Source organism: Anas platyrhynchos, chromosome 11 (genome assembly GCF_047663525.1).
Source record: "Anas platyrhynchos isolate ZD024472 breed Pekin duck chromosome 11, IASCAAS_PekinDuck_T2T, whole genome shotgun sequence".
NCBI classification, from domain to species: domain Eukaryota; kingdom Metazoa; phylum Chordata; class Aves; order Anseriformes; family Anatidae; genus Anas; species Anas platyrhynchos.
The window spans coordinates 12584698-12612416 of NC_092597.1; the positions used below are offsets into that span (position 1 = coordinate 12584698).

General features: G+C 62.3%; 2 protein-coding genes across 4 annotated transcripts; one reads left to right on the forward strand and one right to left on the reverse strand.

The window, feature by feature from the left end:
- Positions 1-1265: 1265 nt before the first annotated feature.
- CCDC33 (coiled-coil domain containing 33) lies at positions 1266-23843 on the forward strand. Of its 3 annotated transcripts, XM_072043604.1 has the most exons (11): positions 1266-1598; positions 2262-2441; positions 20598-20668; positions 20784-20817; positions 22008-22203; positions 22309-22397; positions 22503-22634; positions 22815-22878; positions 23023-23219; positions 23292-23408; positions 23639-23843. In XM_072043604.1, exons 1-11 carry the CDS (start codon positions 1395-1397, stop codon positions 23699-23701), a joined length of 1347 nt encoding a protein of 448 aa, XP_071899705.1. In that variant the 5' UTR covers positions 1266-1394; the 3' UTR covers positions 23702-23843. The 3 variants fall into 3 exon arrangements, with proteins under 3 accessions (XP_071899705.1, XP_071899704.1, XP_071899706.1); XM_072043603.1 differs by having other exon boundaries at positions 22008-22397; XM_072043605.1 differs by lacking the exon at positions 23292-23408 and having other exon boundaries at positions 22008-22397.
- Positions 23747-27119, reverse strand: CYP11A1 (cytochrome P450 family 11 subfamily A member 1). The gene is made up of 9 exons (XM_027466310.3): positions 26786-27119; positions 26457-26612; positions 26099-26298; positions 25611-25814; positions 25330-25490; positions 25092-25258; positions 24843-24921; positions 24476-24667; positions 23747-24043 (listed from the first exon to the last, which is right to left on the reverse strand). Exons 1-9 carry the CDS (start codon positions 27058-27060, stop codon positions 23921-23923), a joined length of 1557 nt encoding a protein of 518 aa, XP_027322111.3. The 5' UTR covers positions 27061-27119; the 3' UTR covers positions 23747-23920.
- Positions 27120-27719: the final 600 nt, after the last annotated feature.

The following is a 27719-nucleotide window of genomic DNA, read 5'->3' on the forward strand; positions in this document are numbered from 1 at the left end:
GCTCAGCCCCAAAATATCCCCGGTGCCTCCGACCCCTGGATGCTCAGCTAGCCCCACAGCGGGTTGAGCAGGCAGGGGGCTCAGCTCCACTTGCACACAGGTCCTGCCCCATTTGGGGGCATCTTCCAGCCCCAAGGGGCCTTCTGCAGCCCGGCTGTGACCCCAAGCATCCCCCATGCTCATCCCACCCCCTTGGCTGACCCAACCCCATGGGGAGCCACATCCAGGGGCACCCCCAGCTCAAATCTTGCCCTGTAAATGAGCTGGAAAAGAGCTGCAGGTTTGGCCACACCAGGATGGGGGCCAGCAGGAGGAACCGGACAGTCCCACGGGGGTCAGCAAGACGTGGGAGCTGGGGGGCTCACGATGGCCTCAGCACCAGCATCTCCTGCAGGCGGCGGGTCCCCATCCCCTCGTGGGGGGTCCCCAAGGCCGTGTGTACGCAGCTCTGCTGTGTCCTCAGCACCGCCCTGGAAAGCAGCCACCGCTCCTCCTGCAGTTACCTGGTTTCCCCGCAAACAAACCGAGCTCAGAGCCCTCTGTCCCCGCACGGGGCAGGAGAGGGGAGCTCCCAGCACCTCCCCGCAGCACCGAGGCTCAGCTCCAAGCTCAGGGATTTCTTTCCTTTTTTCTCTGCCTTTGAAAGCTGCCGGCGGAGATGTGAAGCCTACACATACCCAGGCCCCCCCCCAGGCCCTTTCCAGCTGGAAAGAGGTGAGCAATGCCAGCACAGCCCGCTCGGCTCTCATACAATCCCCAGCACTCGCTCCAGGTCTCTGCCGTCAGGAGGTGAGACCCCATGGCCGGGGAGCCCCGCATCCCCCCCAGCCTGCAGCGCTGGGGGCTGAAGGCCGAGGAGAAGACCCTGGACTTCGAGTTCGAGGTGCTGGGGGCTCAATTCAACCGGCGGGGCCGCTACACCCTGCGGCTCAGCGTGGAGAACCCGCTGCTGCACGGCCCCACAGCCGGCGTCCTGCTGCGCATCGGCAGAGGCACCGCCGTCCCCGCCAGCACCGGCACCACCGACACGGTGGAGCAGAGCCACCTGGATGAGGTGTGCTCCTTCCAGCGGAGGAAATTCACCTTCACACTGCCCAGAGGTGACGGCTGGGTGCCGCGGGGATGGGCTGATGGCGGAGGTGTCCCCCTGCTAAGCGAGGCTTGACCCCGCAGGTTTCTGCAAGAACGACAGGAACCACGACGTGCGGCTGCGCATCGAAGCCCTGCACTCGCCCAGGAGCCCAGCGAGGAAGAGGAAGGTGGGCGAAGCCTTCTTCGCCATCTACCCCCGGCCCCCCCAGCCTCGCACGAAGCCCCCAGCGGGGCGGGATGAGGACTGGTACTGCTGCAGCACAGTGGCGGCTCTGCTGCGGGTGGGCAGCGAGCAGCCGGCCATGCACTGCGGCCGCCTGGCCTTTGTGGCTGCCCTGCACGAGCACCGGCCACCCGCCACGAGGTCCCCACCGCTGTCACCCCAAGGCCAGGAGAGGGGGCAGCAAGAGGGGGACGCAGCCCCAGCACCCACGTCCCCAGCCGTGCCGTCCCCTGAAGTCCCCCTCCGCACACCCGAGTCCGCTTACCACTCGCTGCCCACAGAGGTAGGGGAGCTGGGGGCAATTTGGGGACCTTGGGGGGGTCCCATGTGGGTGGGGTTTGGTGGCAGCCCCCCAAAAGCCTGTCCCCCAGTCCTGCAGCCAGGCAGTGCCCAGACCTACAGGAGCAGGCTCTTTAGGGGATATTGCCCAGCCCAGCCCACAGCACCCTATTTCCCACAGTGCTGAGCATCTCCTGCCCAGCACAAAACCCACAGCAGGGCTCTCACCTCCAGCACAGCCCCATAACCCACCCCAAATCCTCCTCACCTGCCTGGGCAGTCCCCCAGGCAGTCCCCCCAGCAGCCCCCATGGAAGCAGCACCCTACCCCTGCCCTGCCCTGCTCTTTTTAAGGTCTGCGAGCACCTGGTCCCCATTAGATGCAGCTGGGGGCTCCAGGAAAGCTTGTGAATAGGAGGAATTTATTGCATAAAGTTATTTTTTTATCACTATTATTTTTTATAAGCTAGTTTGGGCCATGGGGAGGCACGGGGATAATCTGCTAATGTGAAAGTGTTGGCTCTGGGGTGACCGTGGCTGTTCCTAGAGCTTTTTAACATCTAGCTAAAGCTTTGCTCCTGAAGGATGAGGTCCTGAGCCCACAGGTTAGATGGGGGGACACAAGGTGGGGGTGCTGCTCCCCTCCCAACCCCACTCCTCATCCGCAGATGCCGCAGGCTGACCCTGCGCTCAGCTCCTCCCCGGAGCTCCCGGGTGACTCAGCAGGCGAGCATCCCTCCTCCTCCTCCTCTTCCTCCTCCTCTTCCTCGGTGCCACCGCTCAGCTGCAGCAGTTTCCGCCTCTCCTCGCCAGGATCCAGCCCGGATCTGACCCCGTGGGCAGCGCAGGTTAGTGCAGGAGCCGGAGGAGATGCCGTCCTGGTGCCTGCGGTGACCTGTTGGGGTGGGGACCTGGGGCTGCGGGCACTTTGGACACCTTCTGATCACCGGGAGCTTCCTAGCAGAGCTTTGCGTGCTCGTGCATCCCTGGGTGTCCCATCCCCAGCTCCACTCGTGGGCACGAGGACCCCAGCCTCAGCATGGGGATGGGAGGACGGGGCACCAAACTTGACGTTTTTAGCAAGAAGACGCAGCCCCGTGGGCTGGTGTCACCCGGGCACGGTGTCACCTGGGCACCGAAGCCCTTCAAACTACCAGCTGCTGGCAGCTGGGGCTGATAAATCCCAGCTACTTCGTCTTCCAGCTCAAACCCGAAGCTGCAGGGCGAACTGTCAGGATTAACAAACCCGGCGGCTGCACCTCGCCCTGCGTCACCGTGCCCGAAGCTGTGCAAATAAAGGAGGGAAGGCAAACCCTCCCCGAGGGGCTCCGTTTCCGCACCACCCCGGTGCTGAGGCTGCTGCCTCGCCCGCTCTCAGTGTCTCACACCTGTGAAAACATTTCGTGGGAAGGCTCAGGACCACAGACGGGCTCTGTTCCTCTGATCCCTGGGGTTCCGTTCGCTTTCCAACCCCCTGCTCCCCATCCTGAGGCTGCCCCGGGGACACCTCTCCGTGCATTACAGCCCCTCGCCCTGCACCGCCTTGGGGCTCTCCTTGAATTTTCGAGGCCCCGTTTAACCAAAAACCTACCAGAAATGATAATTAGTGAGGCTCGATTGACTTTGCTCAGCAAATATCTAGATGGAAATTCTGCTGAGTGGTGAAAAGGCGGCGGAGATCGATAGGGGTGGGAGTGGGCTGGGGCAGGGCAGGGGCGCGAGGCATCAGCAAAGGCAATTTCCCCCCTGGCTCCTGGGCCCCCGGGGGGAATGCAGCGAGCTCCGAGCTCCAGCGGTGATAAATCACCTGCTGCTGATGTCAGCCTGGAAGTATTTGCGGGGATGGGGTTTATTTAAAAACTGAAAGCTGGGAGGCAGGAGTGCGTTAATTCCTGGCAGGGGATGGAGGGGATCCCGGAGTCCTTGTTCCAGAGGTGGGGCAGCGACCTCATCTCGTGCCTCAGTTTCCCCCTGAGAGCATCTTTAATGCCCCGCCTGCCCCCAAGGGTCCTAGCTGAGAAGAAACCCACAGATAGGGCTGAGTGGTTTGGGCAGAAAGGAGTCAGGGGGTGCAAGGAGGGGGCATTGCTGGGGTCCTTGTCATGGAGAGGAACCTGCAGGTCTTGGGGTGCAGGGCCCACTGTAGGGCTGCTGCTGAACCCTGAGTCCCAAAAAATCCTGCTCCATGTGGGGGGCGTCTCAGGGGGTTGAACACAAGTGGGACCAGGCTGGTGGCCGTGATGGCTATAGGGTTTGTGGGTGCTGCTCTGGCAGCCGGCAGCACCTCCGGAGGCCGGATGGAGGGCAGAGGGTGCGAGCCGGGCGCTGGGCTGTCGCCTCGATCCCGTTTGCTTTCCTAAATGCCAAGGACACGTGGGCTCGCCCCGATGGGAGATCTGCTCCTCCACACCGTGCCAAGCATCTCATCTGCGGGATGCTGGGGTGATGGATGGGTGCTGAGCTCCTCCCGAAAGGCCACGGCACGGCGATAACGATTTGCTCATCTCCCCGCAACCTGCGGCTAATGTATGCCCCGGCACGCACGAAGCAGGAGGCTGTGCTGCCTGTTCAAACACCTCGAGCACGTCGCAGGGTCAGATGGCTCCCTAATTGTCCCCGGGCTCGGGCACGGCACCCGGCAAGCTAATAACATGCCACGGGCGAGCTCTCAGCATCCCGGGTGGGCGAGGATGACCCAACAACACCATCCCCAGGGGTGCCATCCCCAGCCAGCCAGGATGGGGCCAGGCTCCCCAGGGCTTTGCAGCAGACCCCGGGGGGAGCAGGAGCTGGTCCTGTGCTGGGGGAACCATCCTGCCTCCCTCCCACGGGTCCACGCGTGCGCTGCGGGAGGCAGCCAGCTTTCGGAGGGCTCCTTGGCAGCCGGAGCTGGGTGCAAGCCCGTGGCTGGTGGTTTGTTTCCAGCCTCCCCGGAGCAGCTGGCAGCCAGGCTGCAGCAATCTGTTGCTGTCAGGGCACGGGGAACCCTTCTCCCCCCAACAAAGGGCTTTCTGCACGGCTCGTGCTCCAGCTTCACCTCTGCTGTTGCCCAGGGGCTGCAACGCCCGGGCAGGGCGCAGCGCGTGAAGGTCGGATGCTTCCCAGAGCGAGCACTCCGCATCCACCCCATGCAAGGGCAGCTTCAAGGGGTCTGCAAAATGGGATAAAAACACGGGTGTTAGGCACGGACACGTCCATGAGCCTGGCTGAGCCCTCTGGCTGTGCAATGACCCCAGGGATGGGCTGGGAGCTGCTTTTGGGCTACAATTGCCACGTTTCGGAAGCGCACGTGCCCGGTCTCGCTGGGTGAGCGGTGGATATAAAAGCCTTCCTGCCAGATAAAAGCTGGTGTCGTCGCCTCGCCGGGGCTGAGCTCTCTGTTAGCGGGTGATGGATGGCGTGCGTCTCCCGTCTGTGCCCTGGCCACCTCCTGCCACTCATCGCGGTGACAGCGAGGGTCGTCCCAGCGCCGGGCCGGGGGGGAGAAGGGCCGCGAGCTGCCTCCATTCACTGGAAAGCCAATGAGGCTGAAAAAACAAACTTTGCCGGCAGGGTGATGAATAACGCCGCGCCGGCGAGCAATTTGTCGGCCTTTGAGAGGCTGTCAGCCCGTGATGGGCTCCTCGGGGGCTTCGCAGGGCTCCTCCGGCAGCTCAGCATCCCGCTCCTGGCGGGGGGCTGGGAGGGGACACGAGGCCGGGGTGACACCGTAGCGAGCCACCCTCCTCGCCTCGCCTTCACCCTCTGCAAATGGCAGGCGGTGCTTTAGTCCCATCCGTGTGATGGTTTCTCCCGGTGAAGGCAAATAAATTGTTTTTCCCGAGCTCGGGGTGTTGCAGGGATTGGGGTTGGGGCAGCATCTCCTGCTCTGGGAGCACTGCAGGGTGCTGGGGACTGGCACCCCTACCCAAAATTGGCCTCAGAGCATGGCAGAGGTCTTTTTTCACTGATTAAAAACATTCCTAAATTGTAAGGAAGGGACACATCGGGGTGCTGAGGCTGTTGGGATGCAGTTCTTGGTCTAAGCATCATGCTCGTGGGGATGGGATGAGGTCTGGCATCTGATAGAAATGAGCCGGTGAAGAGCAGCAATTCACGTTTTCTTAGCTAAAATGGAGCAAAGAAATCGAAGGCGGGGGCTCAGGTGGAGAAGATGGGCTCTTGATTCGCTCAGCTCAAAGCGCAAACTCTTCGGGTGCTCGGAGGGAGCGCCTCGGATCGACTCGCAGGAGCGAGCTTTAATTCCTGCAATTTCAGTAATCATGTCCCTTTAAGTGTCAGATAGCTGCCTTTATGAGAAAAGCAAATGGGGTTAAAAAGAGAAAATTGCTCCGTTTTAAGAGGCGGGGGGAAGGAAATTGCACGCGTGCCGCTGACAAATATAGAAAGTGCAAAACTCCCCTAATGGAGCAGGCGACGGGAGAGCTGGGCTGCCAGCCCATTTAATTATTTGACAGGTGAATTGGGAGTTTTACTGCATAAATGGAACCGAAATGAATTCGGCACATTTTCAGCCCGAGGGACGCCCAGCCTGGGGCGGGAATTGTCCTCGGAAAGGGGGTGCCCCAAACCCGCCGTGTGATCTCTAATGAGCACCCTCAGGGTCCCCTGGAGGCGACACCGTGCTTGGAAAGCGGCACCAAGCCATGAATAAAACAGCGCCGGCTTCCTTTGGCTCCGCTTTCCTTCCTCTGCCCGTGCCTCTGTGGGGCTGGGGATGCCCTCCTGTGGGGGGGGAGGAAGAGGATGCTGTTTTCATCTTCCTCCCGCGGAAAATTGCGTTTGGCCGGCTCCCCCGAGCTCGTTCCGGGAGCTGCCTTTCCCCGGCTGGATTGCTTTCCTCGCTTTGCTCAGCAGAGACAGGCCGGGGCCTGTGCCATGCCAGCGCTGCATTAATAGAGCCTCAAATGCGATTTCCCAGCCCCAGATGTGATTAGCTGCGGCGCGGGGGGCTGCAGGAAGCGAGGAAGGGCAGAACCTCTCCCAGGGACGGGTGGCACCGCGGTCACCGAGCCCAAATCCGCTCGTCTGCATCCCTCCGGGCCAGGGGGACGGGGGACAGAGGTCACAAAGCGGTGGCTTTGTGGTGCCGTGGCCCTGCAGCCCAGACCCCGATTGCAGAGCCCAAACCCCGTTAAATCACCCGCGTGGCTGGGGTAAACCAAACGGCGCTCAGCCTCGCGGCTTGCTGGCACGCGGAGGCTTGAACGGAGCCTGGGGAGCCATCAGGGAGGAAAACTCACACCAGCCCCAGTCCATCTTCACCGCCGGAGCCCACTATCGTTTTATGGAGTCTCCGAAGGAGGATAAAGCTGCCGCCTTCCCAACAGCCGCTCGTAAATCTCCCGGCCAGACTGGGCCACTGTTTAACAGGGGAACAAGGCTGGGACCCCACAGGAGCACACTCCATCCCCTCCAATCTGCAGCCTCCCGTGTAACACATCAGCCCCTTAATCCTCTTTCCAAGCCCCTTGGGGACGCGGGGACTTTTATTCTCCGGTTCCCAGAGCCACAGGTTGCAAACCGCAGCATGAGCGCGCTGGGCTGGCCGGGACACATTTTGCGCCCCGTCAGGAGAGCTGAAAAAGGAGCAGGACACCCTGGGGTGCTGAGTTCCTCCCGCCTGGGAGCGGTGGTGCTGGGTTTTTGGGGTGGATAATCACAGCTCCACCGAGGGGTTTGGGTACGAGGGTTTGGGGTTTTGCCTGCCAGCTGTTTGCCAAGCCTGGCAAGGTTCACGCCTGCTATTTTGGAAACCTTTTGTTCTCGCGCTGGGTTTTCCGTCGCTTTGCCGTTTGTGAATTTACTATGAAAACCCACTGCTAATTATCGCCCCGCGGCCGTTGCTGGCGGGAAAATATTCTCGTTTTTTTTCAGGGAGATGTAAACACGAGCGGTGGCAGCGGGGATGTGCGCCACGAAACCTGCTGCTGCTGCCTGGGAGGGGAAAGGGAATGGGAAAACCTGGGAACATGGCCCAGAAAACACCGACCTGGAGCGGTGTGCTGTGGGGCGCCAAGCCTTGCCTAATTCACATCGTGACTGGTGTGAATTAGGGCACGAGAAGCAGATTAGGGCACAAGAAGGAGGTCAGATCCCAATTTTCCCCCTCATTTTCTCTCTTTTTTGGCCCTGCAGCCTCAGGGGCTGATGCTGTCCTGCACCCAGGGTGCTGGGAGGGCGCTGGGCAGTCAAAGGCAAAGCCAGGAGGTCGTTTCCATCGCTCTGGCTTGGGTCTGGGGGTATTTGGGGTTATCCAGCAATCCCCCCCTGTTCCCAGGATCCCTGTGATGCTCGCACTGGGAGATACTGGGCTGGAAACGCGCCGCCAGCCTTCATCCTCACTGCCGCCTCACCCTGCCACCGCGCTCCCCAGCTCTCTGCTGCCATTTGGCCATCCTTGGGATGGGAAAAAGAACAAAAAGAGCAAATTTATAGGGAAAAAAAAAAGGCTATAGGTTATATTTATAGGGGAAAAAGGTTATTTCTACCCCAGCAAGGAGCTCTGCAGCCCCCCAGGGTCCCCAGGAGGTCACTCCCCCCTTTGCTCTGGCCAGACCCCATCCATCCCGTGCCACCGCCACCAGCCCCGAGCCCCTGCAGCGGGGTGGTCGCAGCAGGGGGGGGACACAGGGAAGGCTTAGGAGGAGGCAGCCCCTCATTAAGGACTCGGGAGGCACAGCCACGCGTCGGCGGGGATTTACACGCAGAGGCTGTGAGCAGCCCGCGGGGCGGAGGTGAACGTTGGCGTGCCTTCCAAGCAATGGATGGTGGCGGGGAGGGGGGACAAGGGGGGGCCGGCGCCGTCTCTCACATGCACGGGGTGTGATGGGCGCAGGGACGGTCCCCCCGCCACGAGGAGCAGCTTGCGGCCCCTCTGCGCCTTATCACATCAGCTGGTGCGAATTAATGAGATGGGGAAGGGGAGGGGGGGAGCGCCTGGCTTTTCCCCTTTGCCGGGGATTGGGCTGGGATCCCAAATCCTGCCGTGTCCCTAGAAATGGTGACATGCAGTTTGGGGAGGTTGGGGGGCCCGGGGACAGGGTGGGGTGCTGCGGTGGGCAGATGTCCTGGGGACCAGGAGCGGCAACGGGGACGTGCCTGCAGTTTAGCAGAGCATGAGCTCGGAGCCAGTCCTCCAGGAGTGGAAAGAAGGGGCTGGGGAGCGGGCAGGGGGGCTGGGACGTGGGGAGCAACCGCCTCCATCACCCCCGGCATCACTCCTCCCCTGTGCAGCGGGGTAACGCCAGGAAGGGGGCACCCCGTGGGGGGACGCTGGGCTTTCCGAGGGAAAATCCCGTAGTGAAATGCGGCCCCTCCAAGGGATGCTGGGTGCAGGGGCCTCTGGCTGAGGCATTAAACAACGCGCGGGGCTCTGGGCAGCAGCGTGCACAACGCCGAAAGGCTGAGAAGATGTCAAAGCAGCCATCGGGCCGTGGCGCGCGGGCTTCGGGATGATATCATAATAAATAAAAGAGCGTTTTAATAAATAAAACAAGATGCCCGGGCAAGCAGCACTGCATTATGCATGTGCCGGGGGACTCAATTAGCCAGCCGGGCTTTGGTGGGGTGGGGGAGAGGCGGCCCCGCTCGTGCCAGGGCAGGAGGCACCTTGCAGGAGCAGAGCAGGGCGAGGGGCAGGAGGCAGCCGCAGGCACAACTCTGGTTTCCTGCCCACCTCCCCATGGCAATGCCCCTGCAAGCACCCCGTGGGGACGCAGGGATAGGACCTGGGCTCGTCCACGTGGCGAAAGCAGCAGCCAGGGCTGCAAAAGTCTGCAGAGAGCTCTCAGAGCTCCCCAAGCAAACTGTTGCTGGCCGGGTGTCTTCCGAGGTAGAGACCCTGAGCAGTGCAGCCCCTCGGGCGCCCCATCTCCCCCCTCCACCTGCCCCGAGGAACTCCGCGGCAGGACTTGTCTCCATTTCCATAAACCAATTACCCCCAGATAATCTCGGGAGCTTTAAACATCAATATCCTAAACGGCAGCGCGAGGGTGGCGCGCGGTGGCTGCATCTCCCCGCGCGTGCTGGTGCCGCTCCATCACCGCATCGCCATGGAAACGGGGGAGTGATGGAGGGGAGGGGGCATTCGGGATGCAGGACACATGAGGGGCCTTTTAGTAACCATAGTGAGGGACGCAAGGCAGAAGGGAATCGGTTATTGTTTTGCAGGGTGCCTGCTTCCCAAGGAGAGCGGCGTGCCACCGCTCAGAGGTGGGTTTCTCCGGACGGGAAGGAGCAGGAGGGGAGCTGCTGGGAGGTGGGGACCACCCCGAGCCCACCCGGACCCCCCCAGCATCACCCCCCAGTATTCAGGAGCGGGCTGGGAGCGATCCTGCTGGCACCAGCCCTTGGTGGGGTTGGCTCCATCCCCGGGGTGCTGGCAGGGATGCTCCGAGTCCCTCTCGCCCACGTGCGCACGCGAATAAATCGCTGCCGGCCCGCGGTGGCGCTGGGTGACCTTGGTTTGCGGGAGGCAGGTGCGCGTGCAATTAGCAGCACAAAGCTGGGGAAGGCTTCTCCTTCCCGTCAAGGCGGGCCGGGGGGTGAAAAGCCCTCGTGCTGCTGCTTTCTGCGGGGGGGAGAAGAGCCTCAAGGTCGCCGCTGAATGCGCCCAGCCTGGCGCTGGGGCGGGGAGCAGCCTCCGAAGCTCCGGCTCTGCAGCCTGCCCGCTGCCCCCAGCCCATTCTTTCCGTTCCAAAGCACATCCCCGCGTGCTGCACGCTGCCGTGCTGCTTTTTGTTGCTTTTTTTTCCTTTTTTCTCCCCCTCCACTTCACAGCTCTTCAATGCTCTCATCCTTAGGCAAGTCTATAATGAAGGGGGCCCGGAGCGGGCGGTTCTCACCCTCCTCCTCCTCCTCTTCCTCCTCCCGTTGCCAGCCCGGGTCTGGCTTTATTGGGACCCCGAGCACATTGCGGGCCAAGCGATCCCCCACAGAGCTCGTTACTGGAGAGCCACTTCTCCAGCCCAGTGCTAACCCCACCTGCCCGAGGTGCCCGGCTCAGCTCCACATCCCACGGGTGGGCTTCAGCCACCCCAGAAGGGAAAGGGACAGCACCAGGAGCATGGGGGACATGGAACATGTCCCTTGCAACCGTGGGGCAGGTGTGGGGCCACCAAACCCATGTCTCCAGCAACACAAGGGGACGGAGGTCTTGTGAGCACGGAGCATCCTCCCACCCTGCTTACGCTCCCTGAAGAACCTCTGCCATCTCCTCAACACCAAGTCCAGGGGCTCCTGCTCCCAGGGATGCAGGCTTGGGCTGTCCATGTGCTCTGGTGGCTTTGGGGTGGTGGGACCATGCCCTGCTTCATCCTATCCCTTGGGATCTTCAAGCTAAGCTGCTTCTGGACAGGGGAGAGAAGAGGCGTGAGGGTTGTGATGGGGATGACAGAGGATCTTGGGGAGTTCCCATGCTTCCAAAGATGACCTCTCCCAAGAGCCACGTGGCCTCCCTGCCCTCGAGGACATCTGCCCAGAGGAGCCACCGCCAGACACCTTGTCATCACCGTGTCCCATCAGCAGGGCGTTTGTGTCACCTTCTCTGACACCGTGTCCCAGCCTGCTGCTGCTCCGTGGAGAGGGTTTGGGGACACAACGTGTCACCAGGCAGCAGGACTCAGGTCCTGGGGCTCCCAGGGCAGCACCGAGGCCCCCTAAAAGCCGTGCCAGTGCTAAAAGCATGAGGAATTGCCCCAGAGCAGCCTTGATGGGGAAGACGTGCCCCCGTGGCACGTAGGCCATAAGCAGCACAAATGAAAATGACCCAGGGCTGCAGCCCCCAATGCTGCTGTAATTATTGCTCAGCCTCGTTATGTGCTGGCTTTAATGACGGCGGTCGTTAACATTCAATCTCCCCTCTCCTTTCCCAGCAGCCTCCTCCCTGTCCCTTCATCAATACTGCCGGATAATTAGCCTCTGGAGTCTGGAATAGCCTTTTGGATAAAAGGGGCTGCTTACAAAGCAAGCCAGGGCACGGGGGGCTCGGTGGGATCGGGCTGCTCGCGCCTCGTGCCGCCCCTCGAGCATTGCCAGGGGTCGGTGCTCATTCCTCCCAAAGGAGCCCGCCAGCTGGGATTTGGGGTGGGCGCCCCGATGCACAGCTCCTCTTCCTCCCCACCCAGCCTGCTTCACCTCCCCTTCCCTCCCAGTAAGACCAGTACAGGGGTGAGCTGGAGGCCACCTGCACATCCTTGTACCCGTAGGTCCTCCGTGGCATCCCACGGGATGGCATCAGGGCTGAGCATCCCAAACCCCAACATCCTTCCTCACCAGCAGGGACGTGGGGACCACAGGGAGACCCTGGGCTCCCCCAGATGTCCTCAGATGTTGGGACCAGCGCTGTGGCTCCCGGAGCAGCTCTGCCATCGATGAGGGTGAGCCCCTGCCTGTGGCCACGGCTTGGATTTGGGGACGGGGCTTCGCGTGCGCCCCGCAGCATCCCCGGGTTGGCCAAGCAGGAGTTAAGGCTTGTGCCTCGCATTAAGCTGGGGGAAGGGAAGGCCTTGATGGCAGCATAAAGAGAGGGCGGTTTTGCCTTCCATCAGCTCCTTTTTTTTGATAAAAGGCTCCTCTTGTGCTTGTCAACTTGTGGAGCGAGCGGTGGGGGCAGAGCAGTCGGCTGCCTCCTTGCTTCCAGCCGAGGGCTGGAGATGTGCCCGAGCCTCGGGGCCATGGGGCAGGGCGGTGTTCCCGGGGCCAGATTCTCTCTTGCCATGGTCCTGGGGGCTCCTCGAGAGCCCCAGCACCTCCCACAGACTTTCCTGTCGGAGCTGAGACCCAGCAAAGTCCCTCAAAGCTCCCCAAAACCCAGCCTCTGCCTTGCCCTGCCCGGCAGAAACCAATTCCCTCCTTCCCCCCTTCCCTCCCCAGAGCTGGGGGGCAATGAAATATTTAACTGCTGGAGCAGGCGGCTTTGTTAGGCCGATCTTCCCCGCGAAGGCTCGGGGGGATGGCGAGCTTTAATTATCAGGTGGCACTTGATGGGCCAAGGCGGGGACCCTCTGCTCCCCACCGCACACCAAGCTGGGTGCCACGGGGCAGCCCCGCACATCTCCCAAAAAGCAGTTGCCAGGGCAACCGGGGAGCGATGGATGGAGCCTGGGCATCTAGGAACGTCCACGGGGCACACGGGTTTTTCTGTCTGTCTGTCTGCAGCCCGTGCGTGGTGTTTTGCCTGCGTCTGCAGCGAAACATGCGGCATCAACACATCCGGGGAGCCCATAAATAAAATATCACTTAGGGGAGGCCGGCCCGGTGCCAAGACGCCCGCGAGGCTGCAGATTCCCATAAAACCCACTCGTGCGTTTCATTCATTACAATAATTGTTGTGTTGTTGCCCCGCCTGGCTCGTTCCCGTGCGGGATTTGGGGGCAGAGATGGAGTTTGGGGGGCTCGGAGGTGCCGGCAGCGGGGCGAGCGGGTGCCAAGCGCCGGCTCTGGTGCCATGGGGCAATTAAACCCAGCCATCAGCCTTCTCCCTCCTCTTCCCCCTCCTCCCCGCACCCATGTGGGATGGGATCTTCATCCCAGGCTGGATCTGGGCTGGAGAGCCCCGGAGGTTAATGGTTTCCCCGCGCAAGCTAATGGCGCTCGGCACTCCCGGCCGCCCAGCGTGTCACCGCGCCTGTCCCTTCCCATCAGCGTCTGCAGACAATGAGTTCACCTTCAGCAGCCTGACACCTCGTATTTGGGGGGGTCGGGAGAAGCCAAGGGGGGAGCGTCCCCATCTGCTTAACCCTTCCCTGCCCGGCTGGCCACCAGCCACGTGTTAGCCAAGCCGCAAAGCTTTGTCCGCCCTCCTTGGCCGCCTCCGCTCGTGCCAATCCTTTGAGGGCCTCGCCAGGGAGGACGAAGGCTGCTCCTCGCTCCTCATCCTCGCCACCCGTGCAGGCAGCCCCTGGCAGGGGCGGTGGCTGTGACAAGCCGTCTGCCCACATCAGTGCCTTGGCTCTGACGCTCTGGCACCGCGCCTGGAGCCATCCCGGAGCATCCCAGTGCCACGCACGGACCCAGCCCCGCGGAGAGGATTTGGGGAACCCCTTGGCACGGCTCCGCGAGGATAAAGGAGCGGGCGGTGACGGGCTGATGGTGTTTCCAGCCCTCCCCAAGCTCCCTGTGTTCATCACAAGTGTTCCCCGCGGAGGGTGGCGAAGGGATGGGCTGGTTCGAGGCGGTGACGGATTTCCCGCTGGCCTCATCCTTCACCATTTGTGGTCCCCGGGGGTGTCACAGCGGGGAGGGAATTTGGCAGCTTTTCATCTTTGGCTGGGGAAGGAGGGGGAAACCCCACTTGCCCTCGGCCCCGACCGATCAATCGAATTGCTGCAGCCAGCCCCAAACCCTCCCCTTCGCAAAAAAAAATAATAATATCCATAAAGTTAATTTGGGACAGCTCTGGTGATTTCATTGCCCCCTCCCTGGGGAGCGATGCTGCGGGCCAGGGGGGGTCTTCGGAGCGATTGCCCGGGGGGGGTCAGCAGAAAGGGGTCTGCGTCTGATGAATTATTCACATGGGTGTCACTAAGTGCAGAATTAATCCTTTTGCTTCCAGCTGGCTGCTGCACTAAATTATCACTCGCAGTCATGCGGGAAAATGCTGCGGAATTCATTTAGCTGATTATTGTTTTGATCTGGGAGCTGTAATTTTTTTTTTCTCTCCTCTTCCCCATCCTCTCCCTTCTGCCCCCCCCCCACCCCCCCAAAACCTTCCTTAATACATGTAAGAGCCGGGAGAGGAAACAAAAAGCAGGAGAGCCGTGGGCTGGGAGAGCTGAAATCCAGATTGCCTGGGCTTTTTATACCAAGCAGGAGCTAAATAAACCCCGGGCCATCTGCACATCCCGGCGCGCATCCTGGGGATGCTCCCGGGGCCGCCCTGAGCTGGGTTTTGGATGCTCGCACCCACCCGAGGGATGAGGCGGCGAGGCGCGCGCCCGGCGCCGCTGCCTTCTCCCCGCTCCCTCTTTGGAGCGCAAATGAGAACAAAAGACTTTGATCAGAGACAAAGAAATCAAAGGCTTCAGCAAAACGCTCGCGTTTTCGCAAATTAATGTCTGTTGGTGGAAAACTCTCGCAGTGGAAAACGAAGCCAGCTCCGTACGGCTTGTGGCGCAACGCCGGGCTCTTGTTTTCCCTGCCTTTTTTCTTTTTCCATCCCGAATTCGTTGCCATGCCCAGCACAGACGAGCTTGACCACACAGAAGCCAGCGCAGAGCGGTGACGAACACGAGCAGGACTCAGCCCTGGTGTGTGCAGCGGGTCCCCAGCAACGCGCAGCATCCGCCAAGGATCGGAGCGCGTCGGAGATCTCCTCATCCCTGGCGGATTAATTAATCACCCATGTTTGTCAATGACCCCTGCTTATTAATCACCCCTATTTATTAATCACCCCTATTTATTAACCACCCCTGCTTATTAGCTGGGCATGAATCAGCGATGGCTTGTGCCTCCTTTTGGCACAGCCTCACCTTGCTCAGGGCGTTAATTCTGCACTCGGGACCCTTGGGGCACAGACTGGTCCTGCACAATGCTACAAATGTCGGGGGGGGGGGGAATAAAAAAAGGGGGGGAAGGAAAAAGGAAAAGCCAGCGTTGTTTTTTTCCAGGCGAAGCAAAATCAACAGGCTGGATGCGCCGCTGCTTAACCAGCCTTAATTTATGTAATTGCTGCCATTTAAAAACAGAAGCAGATCGGTGCCTGGTGTAAATCGTCACGGCGCCGTGGTGTAAATTGCTCCTGCGCCAGCCCAGCCACCAGACCCTAAAAAAATCTATATATTTATTTATAATTTGATGGGGGGGGGGTTGCATTTCATTCGCCAACAGCTCCCCTCGACTTCTGCGGGCGTGATCGCTGGCAGGGCTTTGAGCGACAGCCGTCAGTCACCTGCGCCCACTCGCTCCCCTTCTTGCGCCCTAATGAGCGGGATGGGGAAAGGCACGCGGAGGCAGCAAATGTCTTCGTTAAGGGGAATTGGTTGCTTTCCGCCCGTCAGCCCCCGGGGAGCGTTCAGGGCAGCGCTAATTGAATTAGGAGCACGTGCGCTCCCGCTCCGGCTCCGGCGGGCGAGGGCTGGGCAGCAGCTGGACGCCGGCCCCGGTAATTGCAGGCAGAGCATAAACTGTTGCATTTTGCATGATCCCGTCCCTTTTGGGGCGTCTTTGGTGCTCTGTGCTTTTGATGCTGGATGGAGCTTTTGTGGGGCCGAGGGCAGGCGCGGAGAAGGATGGGGAGTGCTGCGCCGCTGCTCGTGCCGCTGCATCCATTCAGAGCCTGATTGCTCATCTCAGAGACAGCATCAGGCTGGGAAGAGCAAGCTGGGGGGGTCACGGTCTCCGGAATGCCACCAGATGCCAGCTCCCAGCCACCCCGACCTGCCCCTTGCTGGGGGACGCAGCAGTGACCCCGTCCCCAAACCCGCCCTGCCGAGGGCAGCGCGGGCTCCATCGCTCCTTCCATTAGCTGCGACTTCCCCCCTAACCAGATTAGAAGCCAGTCCATAAAAGCCAGGCTGGCGGGAGCAGGGCGCGGGAAATGAGGGCAGGGAAATCACATTAGGGCTGCCAGCAGCGTCTGGCTCGGAGATGCTCTGCTGCCCCAGGCTCCACCGGAGACGGGAGCAGAGCTGGCCGCAGAGTGACTTTTAGCATCCCTCTGCGCCAGCAGGACCTGGTGATTCCCACCCCTCCCGGGGTTTTCTGCAGGGAGTCGGTGCGTGGCATGCAGCAGGCATCCTCCTCTGCTCAGCCCAAAGCTCTCCTTGCAAAGCCCCAGGAGCACGGCACCTCCCCGGCCCTTGGAGAGGGGCTGGGGGCACGCAAAGGAGGGGCTCAGCCCAGCTCCCTCCTCTCGCAGGATGAGCCCCGTGGCAGCTGCATGCCCGCCCCAGATCCGATCTAATCACTCCATCCCGAATCCATTTAGCAAATTCTCCCCTATTACTGCTGCATTAGGTTTTAGACCCCAGGCACCTCCGTCTCCTACTTTTCGGCTGTAGAGGGAAAAAAAAAAAAGCAAAAAAAAAAAAAGCAAAAAAAAAAAAAAAAAAAGCAGCTGTTCTCCTCCAAGCCCTTTGTATTGATAAATGGAGCTGTGGGGCGAATGCAAAACCAGCCCTCACCGTGCTAATATCTTCCTGTACTCCAGCCAGCTGGCTTTAAAAATAACAGGTCGTTAAACCTCGACTCTGCTTATTAAATAGCGGGGAGGGGGAGGTGTGGGGCGCACGATGGCTGGGCACAGAGCAAAGGTGCTGGGGCCGGGGGGCGATGCTCGGGGCAAATCGGGGTGCGGGTACCCTGCTTGTTAATGCTGTGGTAGCAGGTGGCAGCCAAAACTCCTGGATGGGGTTGGCACCATCCTCTCACCCTTGTTTTCTGCAAGAGGCGAGGGTGCTGCAGGGGACGGGGGTGTTGTAGGGGATGGGGGTGCTGCAGGGGATGGGGACACTGCAATTGATGTTGAGCAGCGGGACGAAAAATTAGCAATAAAGAAGAAATAGCAGGTAAAAAGAAAGCAAAGCTATTTATTTGTTTCCTCCGACCCACTGAGCTTTATTGCTTCCCTTCCCGTGCCTGCCACGGCTGCTTTGCGCCCAGCCTGATGGGGAGCTGCCATAAAGCCCAGGCAGCGTGCGGAGGCTCGAGCAAACCCGACATAAAGGGGGTGAGGAGTGCAGGGGGGGGAAATCGGAGGCTCCAAAGCTCTGCGGGGCTCGCACCCATCTCCTGACAGCGCCGCCGATGGGGGCTGACACCCTGCTAATGGTGCGTGCGTGCCGTGGGTGGCGGGGACATGACAGCCCCGATGGCGCGGTCCCCGCTGATCACAGCCCTGTCACTTCCCTGCCTCGGCTGCCGGTGATCAAACCCCAGCAGCACAGCCTGCTTTCGGGGCTCTGGCTGTGGGTTTTGGCGTTAATGCCTTAATTAAAAGTGGGGGAGAGGAAAGCAAAGCGGAGAGGCCCGCGGGCCCGTGCCGGCAGCAGAGCCCTGTGCACAGCTCAGGGTTTACAAAGCAGGGCAGTGTTTTCCTAGCCTCCTGCCCTCACGCTGAATAGATTTGTGCCTCTCTTCCCAGCCGATGAATAATTTACGGGCAGCACGTAAGGACTGGGGGGAGTTTTCTCCCACCTCTCCTAACATTTGCTTAGCTGGCCGGGTTTGCTGGGCTCCCTCCTGCGCCCCGGAGCTCTGCGATTTCCACGGCCCCTGCTGGGGGGCTGAGAGGGGAGAGGGTGCGGAGAGGGGTCAGGGTGCGGAGAGGGGTCAGGGTGCTGCAGGGGGTCAGGGTGCTGAGGGGGGTCAGGGTGCTGCAGGGGGTGAGGATGCTGCGAGGGGTGAAGACGATGCAAGGGGTGAGGATGCTGCAAGGGGCAAGGATGCTCCAAAGCAGGAGGCTGCTAAAAAGAGGGAGGGTGCTGCAAGAGGGGAGTATGCTGCAAGGTGAAAGGATGCTGCCAGGGGTGAGGATGCTGCAAAGGGGAAGGATTTGAGGATGCTGCCCTGGTGTCCCCCCCCTCCCCGGCTCCTCCTTGTGCAGCCGCACCCCGAGTGCCACCCAGCGGCTTCTCGGTGAAAGGCAGAGAACCGGGGGAAAAAAAATAAAAAATAATTAAAAAATAAATAAAAAAAACAGCAGAACGGCTCCGGGCTGGGGGTGTTGATGGATGGATGCTCCCTGCTGAGCTCTGTCGGCAAAGGCAGTCGATGGGCGAGCAAATGTTGGAACAAATGGCAGCAGCGAGGCAACGGCCGGCCCTAAGGGATGGGGAGCCTCGGATTTGGGGCTTGGGATTTGGGTTTTGGGGTCTGTCCCCTCGGGCCCCGGCTTTGGGAAGCTTTGGAGGAACAGTGTGCACCTCCTGCCACCCCCAGCTGCTGGGGGAGCCTCGGCGCTCCTCCTGGTTGGGAATTTCTTTATTTTTTGGGGGGAGGGATGAAAGCACAGCCGCTCGCGGGCAGGCCGAGGGGGGGCTCGCTGCTCCCCCCAGCCTTATCTGGCCGGAGCAGGCGGGAGCGTGGAGCTGATGTCTCTGTTAAATGGGGCTCAGCTCAGATGAAACGCCCTCCGACGCAATCCAATTAACTCCCAAATTGAATAGCGATGCTCTGCCCGATGTCCCCCCCCCAGCCCGGTGTGCGGGAAGGGGTCAGCCTGGGTTTAATCAGATGCAGCCACCAAAAGGCCTCCCCACGCATCCCAGGGCTGTGGGGAAACTGAGGCAGGGCTCGGCGCACAGGGGCAGGCAGCGACCCCCTCCTGGGGGCTCCGGGAGCTTCCGACACCAAAAAGAAGGGAAATGGGGGATTTTTCCCCCCCTCTGATCTTCCTAAGCCGCTGCAGCAATTTTGCTCTGATAAGCAAATCTGCGCTTATCCCATCGCGGGGACAATGACGGAATTGGGCTTAGCACTTGTCCAGGGAGGTATTTTTTGGGGTTGGGGGGGGGGGGGAGGATGCTGCCAGGGCTTCAGACACCTGGGAGCTCACAACGGGACGAGTCGGAGCAGCCTCAGCCTGCGGCCCCCCCGGGCACGGGGGAGAGGGAGCGACGGATGCGATCGGCTGAATCGATGCCAGCAGATGAGAGACATCAAAGTGTCTCCTAGCAATTTGTTAAGTAAATAAAAAAAAAAAAAAATCACAAAACTTGGCCTAAGCAAATAGGGGAAGGAGGGGGGCGTCTCGTCGGGGCGGATGAAAGGCTGCGGAGCCGCGTGTGGAACGGCTCGCCAGGCAGGGAAAGCTTCAGAGGATTGTAAATGACGGGGAAAAAAAAATAAAAAATGAAATAAAATAAAATAAAAATCAGCAGGAGTTTCAAAGCTGCTGCGGTTTCAGATGTGGCTGCGCAGCCTTTCATCCCGGAGCCCTGCAGGAAGGAGAGATGCATGTGGGGATGTTCAGAGGTGGTATAGGGGAAGAGGAGCGCAAATACCCTTAACTCTGCCCTCCCCACAGGTCCCAGCTCCATTTTGGGGAGCATTTTGGGCAGCCCCTTCCCTCCTGCGCCCCTGTCCCCATCGCTGGGGTGGTGCTGGGACAAGCAGAAGCTTTTGGGGCGAAAATAGGGGAAAATGGGTGTTGGCAGGGCAGGGAGGTGCTCCGAGGCAGGAGGCTGGGGCTGGGTGTCTGGTCCCCGTCCCCGTGCATTATTGATGGGGAGGATAATTGCCTGTTTCCTACCGGCTCCGTGATGAAAAATTCATATCCCGGGACGAGCGCTGGGGGCTCCATCGACCCACACCGGGCTCTTTGTTCCCTAACAGCAACCTGGGGGGGACACGGGTGTGGGGGGCCACAGCAGGTGGGGTGCTCGGGGCCCTTGCTGGGTGTCCCCACGGCTGGGGACAACGTGTGGGGACCCCAAAAGAGGGGGCGAGGTGGGGAGCACGGCTTCACGCCCTCCCCGGGGATGAATGCGGGGTGGGAGCGGGGCATTTCCCTGCGCCTTTGGGCACCTCTGCTCCACGCCAGCTCCGAGCCGGCGTCGCCCAGCCCGTGGATCTGAGGGGCAGCGGGGGCTCAGAAGTTAATGGAGCGTTTGAAAGCCCCGAGCCGAGATCCAAGGCATGGAAATGAGGTGCCACCAGCGAGGAGCTGCCGCAGGACCCGCCACCAGCCTGCCTGGGAGCGGGAGATAAGGCAGGGGCGGGCTGGGGACGAGGACTTTGGTGGCTTTGGGGGGCTGTCAGGGGGACGGGGCAGCTCTGCCCCGCTCGGGCAGCAGCAGAGCCGGAGGTTTTGAGGGCAAAACCGTGATTTCTGCTGCCCTGCAGTGGGAGGGAGCCCAGCCCGGGTTGCTAAGAGCAGGCTTGTGTTGTGGTGACAGCACAGGATGCTGCAGGGCTCTGCTCCGGCTGCTCCGAGCCCCTCGGGGGCACCCCCAGGTCCCCAGGATGGGGACAGCACCCGGACAGGGTCACCGCCACCCCTGCCTTTGTCGGGTGGCTCCGTGGTGCAGCCGCCGACCCCTGGCTCTGGTGTCCCCTCGCAGCCCCACCGGGACGCCGTGGCCCTGCCACCAGCTGACGCCGTGAGCAGCATCCTGCCCGGGATGCCACAGAGGTACGGGGGGCTCGGGGACACCCCCGTTTCCACAGGTGTCCCCTGGGGTGGTCTCCTCCTTGCCCCCTTTCTCCCCACGCCACCCATGGGGGTCCCTCTGCTCTCTGCCCCGCAGGTCCCGGGCCATCCCCAGGGAGCTCCAGCAGCGGGTGAGTGCCCCGGGCAGCGGTGGCCCCCAGGGGACACGAACCTGGGGGGGTTCTCCCCAAATCCGCTGCAAGCAAAGTGTGGAGCTGCTCCTCGCCCTCCTCCTCCTCCCCCCCAGGCAGCATCCATCCCCCCCCCAAGGCCACGCGGTGCTGCGGGACCCCCCCGAAGGCCGGCCCCAAGGCTGGGCTCTGGCAGGGATTCAGGAGGCTCAGCTGCCCTCCCTGCCTCCAGAGACACAAACCCTCCGCCAATTATTTCCCTTTCAGCACCCATGGCATGTAAGATCCCTTTTCGGCATCACATGGCCATATGTCCTCCCCACACCCCCCAAAAAAAAAACAACACACCAAAAACCTTCGCACCCACCCGTATCAAATCTTCCTCCCCCTGTTTCAAGGATGTGCAAACACCGGGCAGGGCTTGGGGTGCTCAGAGGCAGCCCATCCAGAGGCAGTGCCGACCTTGGGAGGGTTCCCCCCCCGTAACAGGGCTGTGCGGGTGCCCTTGCCCCCACTGCTGCGGCTGCATCGTCCTCGTCCTCGTCCTTGTCCTCCCGGGAAGAGGCCGGGGAGGGGGAAGGGGAAAACCCTGCTCTGCATCCAGTGCCCGCTCCGTGGGGAAGCCCAGGAACCCCCGTCCATTAAAATAAACCCCGGTGGCAGCATGTCCCCCGCGGATGGGGCCGTGTCCCCCCCCCCGGAGGTTCAGCCCAGCTCTGGCACTGCCGCACCCCAGGGCTCTGGGGGAGTCCTTTCCCCATGGGGGTGGCAGGAGGAGGAGGGGAGATGAGGTGGGGGCTGCAGGAGGGCTGGGGAGGGGGGAGTTGGGGAAGGGAAGTGTGGAGAAGGGGGAGGTGAGGAAGGAAAGGGTGGGAGGATGGGGGGAGGGAGGGAGAAGAGAGGGGTGGAGGTGGGTGGAGGGATGGATGGAGAAGGACAGAGGGATGGAGGGATGGAGGGATGGAGGGATGGAGGGATGGATGGATGGATGGATGGATGGATGGATGGATAAATGGATGGTTGGTTACACGAGGGGAACGACTGGATGTTTCTGAGCCCCTCCGAGGTGGCTCTGACCCCCAAGACAACCCTCAGCTCGGCTCCGTGGGGCTGGGTGCCGGGGGAAGCCCGTGCTGGCAGCAGGGTGCCGCTGGTGCTGGGGTGCCACCGGCCGTGCTCCGGGCTGGCAGGAGGCGAGCAGGTACCGCCTGGCGCTGAAGAGGATGGCAGGAGACCTCCTGTCCCTGCGCCGGCACGTCACCAGCCTGGAGGTGGAGAACGGGCACCTACGGCACCGGCTGGCCGGGCACGAGGAGCCGGGCGGCGCGCTGCTTGCCGACCTGGACGTGGACGTGATGACCAGGGAGGAGGTCCTGGACCGCCTGGGTGCGTGGTCAGGGAGGGCGGAAAAGGGGACGCCCCTCTGCGGGGGACCCCGCTGTCCCCTGGTCGTGTCCCACAAGCTGAGGATGTGGCCTGGGGCTCTGGCAGCCACCCTGAAGGGCGAGCTGGTGGCGGGCGCGATGGAGATGCGGCGGCTGAAGGACCGCGTGCAGCAGCTGCAGAACGAGCTGATCCGGGTACCGGCACCCACGGGGATGGGGATGGGGTGGGGGCGTTGGTCCCCGCCACCCCCAGCATGGTGCGGAGGCCCTCGGGGGTTTTTTTCCCTTTTTTCCCCGCAGAAAAATGACCGGGAGAAGGAGCTGGTGCTGCTCCAGCGAGCCCACCGGCAGCAGCAAGCCGCCCTCAGGAGGTGCCAGGAGCAGGCGGCCAGGGCGAAGGGCCTGGAGGAGACGGTGAGGCAGCAGGAGAAGGTGAGTGGGAGGGGGCTGGGGGGCTGGGGGGCAAGGACGGACGGGCCCAGCCCCTCTTGGCTCTTCAGAGCCACCCGGTGCCAAACTGATGGCAACAGAGGGGATGTGAGGGTCACCGCCACCCCACCGCGAGCTGTCCCCCGCCTTGGGGACACGGGGACATCCCTGCTGCTCCCGCAGGTGATCAAGGTGATGGAGCGGGTGCTGCAGGACAGGCTCTCCATGAGCAGCGAGAAACCAGCAGGTAGGTGGGAGTGGGATCAGGGTGGCCACCCCCCTGCTGCTGCTTCCACCCCATAGGAACCACGGGGCCAGAGCCCTCCAGCCCCATCTTCTTGCATGGGGGATGGAGGGCACGTCCCAGGGGGTCCCCCCTGTCCCCACGCAGGGGACCTGCACGCCCTGCTGCTGGCTGAGAACCGCAGGCTGCAGGAGGAGCTGGCGAGGCCCCCGCGCCCCCCATCGCCCCCCATGGCCCCCCGTGCCTCCCGCGGCACCCGGGACATCTTCGGTGGCACGGAGAAGCTGTCGCTGCTGGCCAGGCTGGAGGAGGCACAAGCCCGAGGGCGTGTGATGGAGAGGCAGGTGGGCAGCACCCCGGCACCCCCTGATTTGGGGGGGATAAGGGGGGAGCAGCCTAATTTTGGTGCATCGCAGCTGGAGGAGGCGGCGAGGAGGTGGGGACGGGAGAAGCAGGAGCTGGGCACGCGGCTGCTGGAGCAGGAGCACGGCTTTGGGGGCTCGGCCCCCCGCTCTCCCCACATCCCCACCTCGGTGAGCACCCTGGGGACACGGGGGCACCTGTGGGGCTCATCGCCCAGCCCCACACCGGGGGGGATGCCTCGGTTTCCCTGAAGGATTGGGGCAGGAGGGGGGTGGGAGCGTGGCCCCAAGGGTCACCAGCACCCCCGTATTGCTGCCCTCCCTGTCACGGCTGCACCCCTCTCCCTAAAGCACCCCAGAGGGGTGGCAGGCCCCTGAGATGTGTTCGCTTCTCCCACCAGAAACAACCCCCAGGCTCCACCTTCCCCCCGAGGAGACCCCGGACCCTGGACCCCCTGCCCTAGGGGGTCCTCGGGGGCAGGACGCCGGAGACACTCGGAGATGCAAAATTCATGCTCATGGCAAAGAGCTGCTGCTTTTAGAAATTACAGAGCAAAAGGGAAGCGAAGCAAAATGGGGAGGGGGGCAGCTTTCCCCCCTTGTCCCGTGGGGCTGGAGCCAGGGCTGGAGGTGCTGGAGGCGTCCCCAGGCTGGGACTGGAGGGGGGCCACCAGGTGCCCCGCTCACGCCAGGCGCTGCAGGGGCCGGAGCGTCAGGTAGATGGGTTTGTCGGGCAGGAGGATGAGGTCGAACTTGGTCCCGACTTCCACCGCCCGCTTGGTCTCGATCTTGAAGTTCTCCAGGATCTGGGGTGGGAGGAAGGAAGAGAAGGAGGGAGGCGGGGACGAGGATGCCCAGAACATCCTGCCCAGCCCCCTACAGGGAAAAACTGAGGGGCAGGGTTGGGGCACCAAGGGATGGGGTTGGGGCTCTAAGGGACAGGGTTTGGCACTAAGGGACAGGGTTTGGCACTAGGGGATGGGGTTTGGCCCTAAGGGATGGAGTTGGGGCACTAAGGGATGGGTTGGGGCACTATGGGATGGGGTTTGGCACTAAGGGATGAGGTTTAGTGATGGGACTTATTGTTAATGGTTGGACTTGGTGACTTTTGGGGAATCTTGAAGGCCTTTTCCCACCTAGATGGAAAGACTTTTCCAACCTAGATGGAAAGTTGTTTCCCAATGTAGATTTTATGATTTCTACGCCCTCCGAAACCGCCCCCAGCCCCGAGTTCTCACGTGCATGAGGAAGAGCTGCATCTCCAGCTCGGCGATGCGGCGCCCCAGGCACTGCCGTGGCCCAAACCCGAAGCTCAGCCCCTTGAAGTGCTTGGAGCCCGGCAGCAGCCAGCGCTCGGGGCTGAACTGCTCCGGCTTGGGGAAGACCTCGGGGTCCCGGCCCATGGCGTAGAGACCGACCTGCACCAGCGTCTGGGGAAAAGGATCAGCCCCATGGGGAGCTGCCCATGCTAAACCCAACCCTGTGCCCCTTCTGCACCCCACAGCGGGCTCCCAGCTGTGCTCGGAGCTCGGGGATGAGCAGATGGGGGGAGGAAAGCCCCATTTTGGTCCCGTTCCCCTTCCCACCCCGTGGCCTGGAGCTCACCTTGGGGGGGATGCGGTAGTCCTGCAGGACGACCTCCTGCACCGTGTACCGCTGCAGCGTCACCGCCACGGGGTGCAGCCTGCGGGACAGGAAAAAGGGGAGGGGGACACACCTGATTTTGGGGACAGCTGCCTCCCTCCTCTGTGCATAGAACCCTACAGGATGCCCGTCCCACCAGCATCACCCCGGCTTCCCCCGGAGATTTGGGGAGGAGAAGGGGCTGGCTGCATCCCCGTGCCCCGCGACTACCTGAGCGTCTCCTTGATGGCCGCCTTGAGCAGCGGGGTGCTCTTCAGCATCTTCACCCTGTCCCCCACCGCCTGGCGCTTGGCGGCCAGCACCTCCGCCCGCAGCTGCTCCTGGGTGCCCGGGGACCGTGCCAGCTCAAACATGGCCCACTGCAGCGTCACCGAGGTCTGCAGCGGGGCACAGCGGGGCTCAGCGCCGCCGCCGCCCAGTCCCCGCCACCCCGCGCCCTGCCCCTGACCGTGTCCACGCCGCCCGCCATCATCTCGGTGACGCTGGCCTTGATGTCGTCCAGGGGCAGCTTGTCCTGCAGGAGGAGGCTGGAGAGGATGCCCCCGTACTCCCTGCTGCCCTTGCGCTGCAGCCGCAGGTCCCGGTAGACGTTTTGGATGCATTTGTCGGCTGGGGCAAAGAGGGGCATGGTGCTGGGTGGTGCCGGTGCCACCACCAGAGGTGGCACCTGAGGATGTCCCTGCCCCGTGCCGGTGGCTTCGGGAGCCACCGGGGAGGAGGAGAGCTCACCCTGGGTGAAGATGGCATCCCAGGCGTGGACGTGGTCCCGCCACGTCCTGGCGTTGAGGCCGCGGAGCAGGGCGGGCGGCAGGTAGAGCATGGGCGAGGTGGTGTGGAACATCAGCGTCACGGCGTCGATGAAGCGCTGCGCCTCAGGGTCCACGAAGTCCTGCAGCAGCCCCAGCCGCTCCCCGTACAGCACGTGGCACACGGCTGCAAGCACGGCACCCGTGAGCCCACCCAGCACGGGGGGAGACCCAAACGCAGCCCCTCCACCCTCCACTGTGGCCAAACGCAGCCTCCCCGTGGCTATGGGGACCCTGGCAGTGTGGGTGCTGGTAAAATGCTGCTGCCAGGTGGTTTGCTGCCGAGCGGGAGAGAGGACAGCCCTAAAAATGTAATTCTTTGGGGAAGAAGTGCTCTGAGGATGCAGCAGGGCAGGGCACGTTGCACCACCCGTCCCCCGTGCGTTTTGGAGAGGTCTGGGGGGGGCTCACACTCCAGAGCGAAGCGGAAGAGCTCGTGGCTGAAGTCGGCCGTCCAGCGCTCCCGGCCGCTCTTCTGGACTTGTGCCCGTGCCCGCCGGACGAAGTCTTCGCCCACCTCGCTCAGCAGGGGCACGAAGCCCTCCACCACCCGCGGCGACAGCACCTCCTTGTTCAGGGTCAGGCGGTCCGAGCGCCAAGCCTCCCCTGTCCTGCGGGACACAGTGGGGTCACAAGTGGCATTGCGCGGGGGGGGAGACCCCATCCGACACCCCCAGCACCCTCCTGCTGCAGCAGCTCCCCACCGCCCTGAGCTCCAGGGATGGCTCAGGGGGCGGTGGGACCCCAGGGCATGGTTTTGGGGGCTCACTTGAGGAGCACGCCGTAGGGCTTGTTGCGGTAGTCGCGGTAAGCCACCCAGGGGGGCACGCTGAAGCGCTCGGGCATCATCCCCTCCGACCTGAAGAGCGTGGCCGCGTCCCGGGGGCTGATGATGTTGATGCTCTCGTAGACACCCAGCTTCTCCCTGCCACCACAGGGGGGGGTAAGGAGACAGCAGGGTTCACCCCAAAACCACCCAAAGCCCTTCCCTGGGTGAAAACCCCGCTCCCTCCCATCCCCGTGGTGTTGGGGCGAACGTGCCCCATTAACACCCTCCTGTCCCGGCCTGGAGCAGTGGGATCGGAGCAGGATCCTCACCTGTAGATGGGCCCGAAGCGCTGGAACTTGCGTGCCATGATGTTGTGCACGTTGTGCAAGCCGCCCTCCTGCCAGAAGTGGTAGAGGTTGAGCCAGCCGCCCCGCCGCTCCCCCGGCACCTGCTCAAAGGGACGAGCCGCCAGGGCTGGGGCTGGGGGGCTGTGAGATGGGACGGGGACCCCCCCGGGGACGGGGACCCCCCCAGCCCGGCGACAGCCCCCGGGGTGGCTGCGGGGCCACAAGCCGCCCGGTTTGGGTACAGCCCGGGCGAGCATGGGAGCAGGCGAGGGGGTGGCGAGGGTGACCTCGCTCTTATCCCACCCAGCCGAGGCTCAAGGCGAGGAGACGCCTCCTGCTGCGTCACGGGGCTGGGAGCTGGCGAGATGCCCCAACAGGGCCGGGACGGTGGGGGCTTGCTTTGGGGGCAGCACCTGGGGAGCACGGTCCTGCCCTGGAGGTGCTGCAAAGCTCCCCAGAGCAACGCGGGGAGTGCTGACTGGTGGCCCCTGCAACCCTACTGCAAGCTATTCCGAAATTAAAGAGAGGTCGCCCAGCATCAAAGTGTTGGTTGGTTTGGTTTGGTTTGGTTTCCCCTGCAAAATAAAGGATAAAATTGCTGTAGGTGCTGCTGGAGCTTGGAGTGCACAATCAGGGGCATCCCCTTGAGGTGTCCCTAGGGGAAGCTCAAAGGGGGGACCCTGAGGGGTCTTTGGGGTGCTGGAGGTGACCAGGGCTGGGAGCAGGCAGGCAGCTTGCAGGAAATCATCCAGCAGCCTTCAGCTGCTCGCGTGGGCACCAGCCCCGCTCCACGGCCCTCTCAGGAATCCAGGATTCACGCTGAGGGCACGGCCAAGCCCTAAAGCCTTGTGCAACTACAGGAATTCCTGAAGTGAGAAAGTTCCCGAGGTCTCAACCAGAGCTGCCCACGGGATGA

Coding starts and splice junctions, on each gene's coding strand:
- CCDC33 (XM_072043603.1), top strand. CDS start 1,395: ATGCACTGCGGCCGCCTGGCCTTTGTGGCTGCCCTGCACGAGCACCGG. Junction 1,599..2,261: donor ACCACTCGCTGCCCACAGAG/GTAGGGGAGCTG, acceptor CCTCATCCGCAG/ATGCCGCAGGCTGACCCTGC. Junction 20,669..20,783: donor CTGCCCGGGATGCCACAGAG/GTACGGGGGGCT, acceptor TCTGCCCCGCAG/GTCCCGGGCCATCCCCAGGG.
- CYP11A1 (XM_027466310.3), bottom strand. CDS start 27,060: ATGCTCGCCCGGGCTGTACCCAAACCGGGCGGCTTGTGGCCCCGCAGC. Junction 26,613..26,785: donor CGCTTCGGGCCCATCTACAG/GTGAGGATCCTG, acceptor CTGTGGTGGCAG/GGAGAAGCTGGGTGTCTACG. Junction 25,259..25,329: donor TGGCGGGCGGCGTGGACACG/GTCAGGGGCAGG, acceptor GCCCCGCTGCAG/ACCTCGGTGACGCTGCAGTG.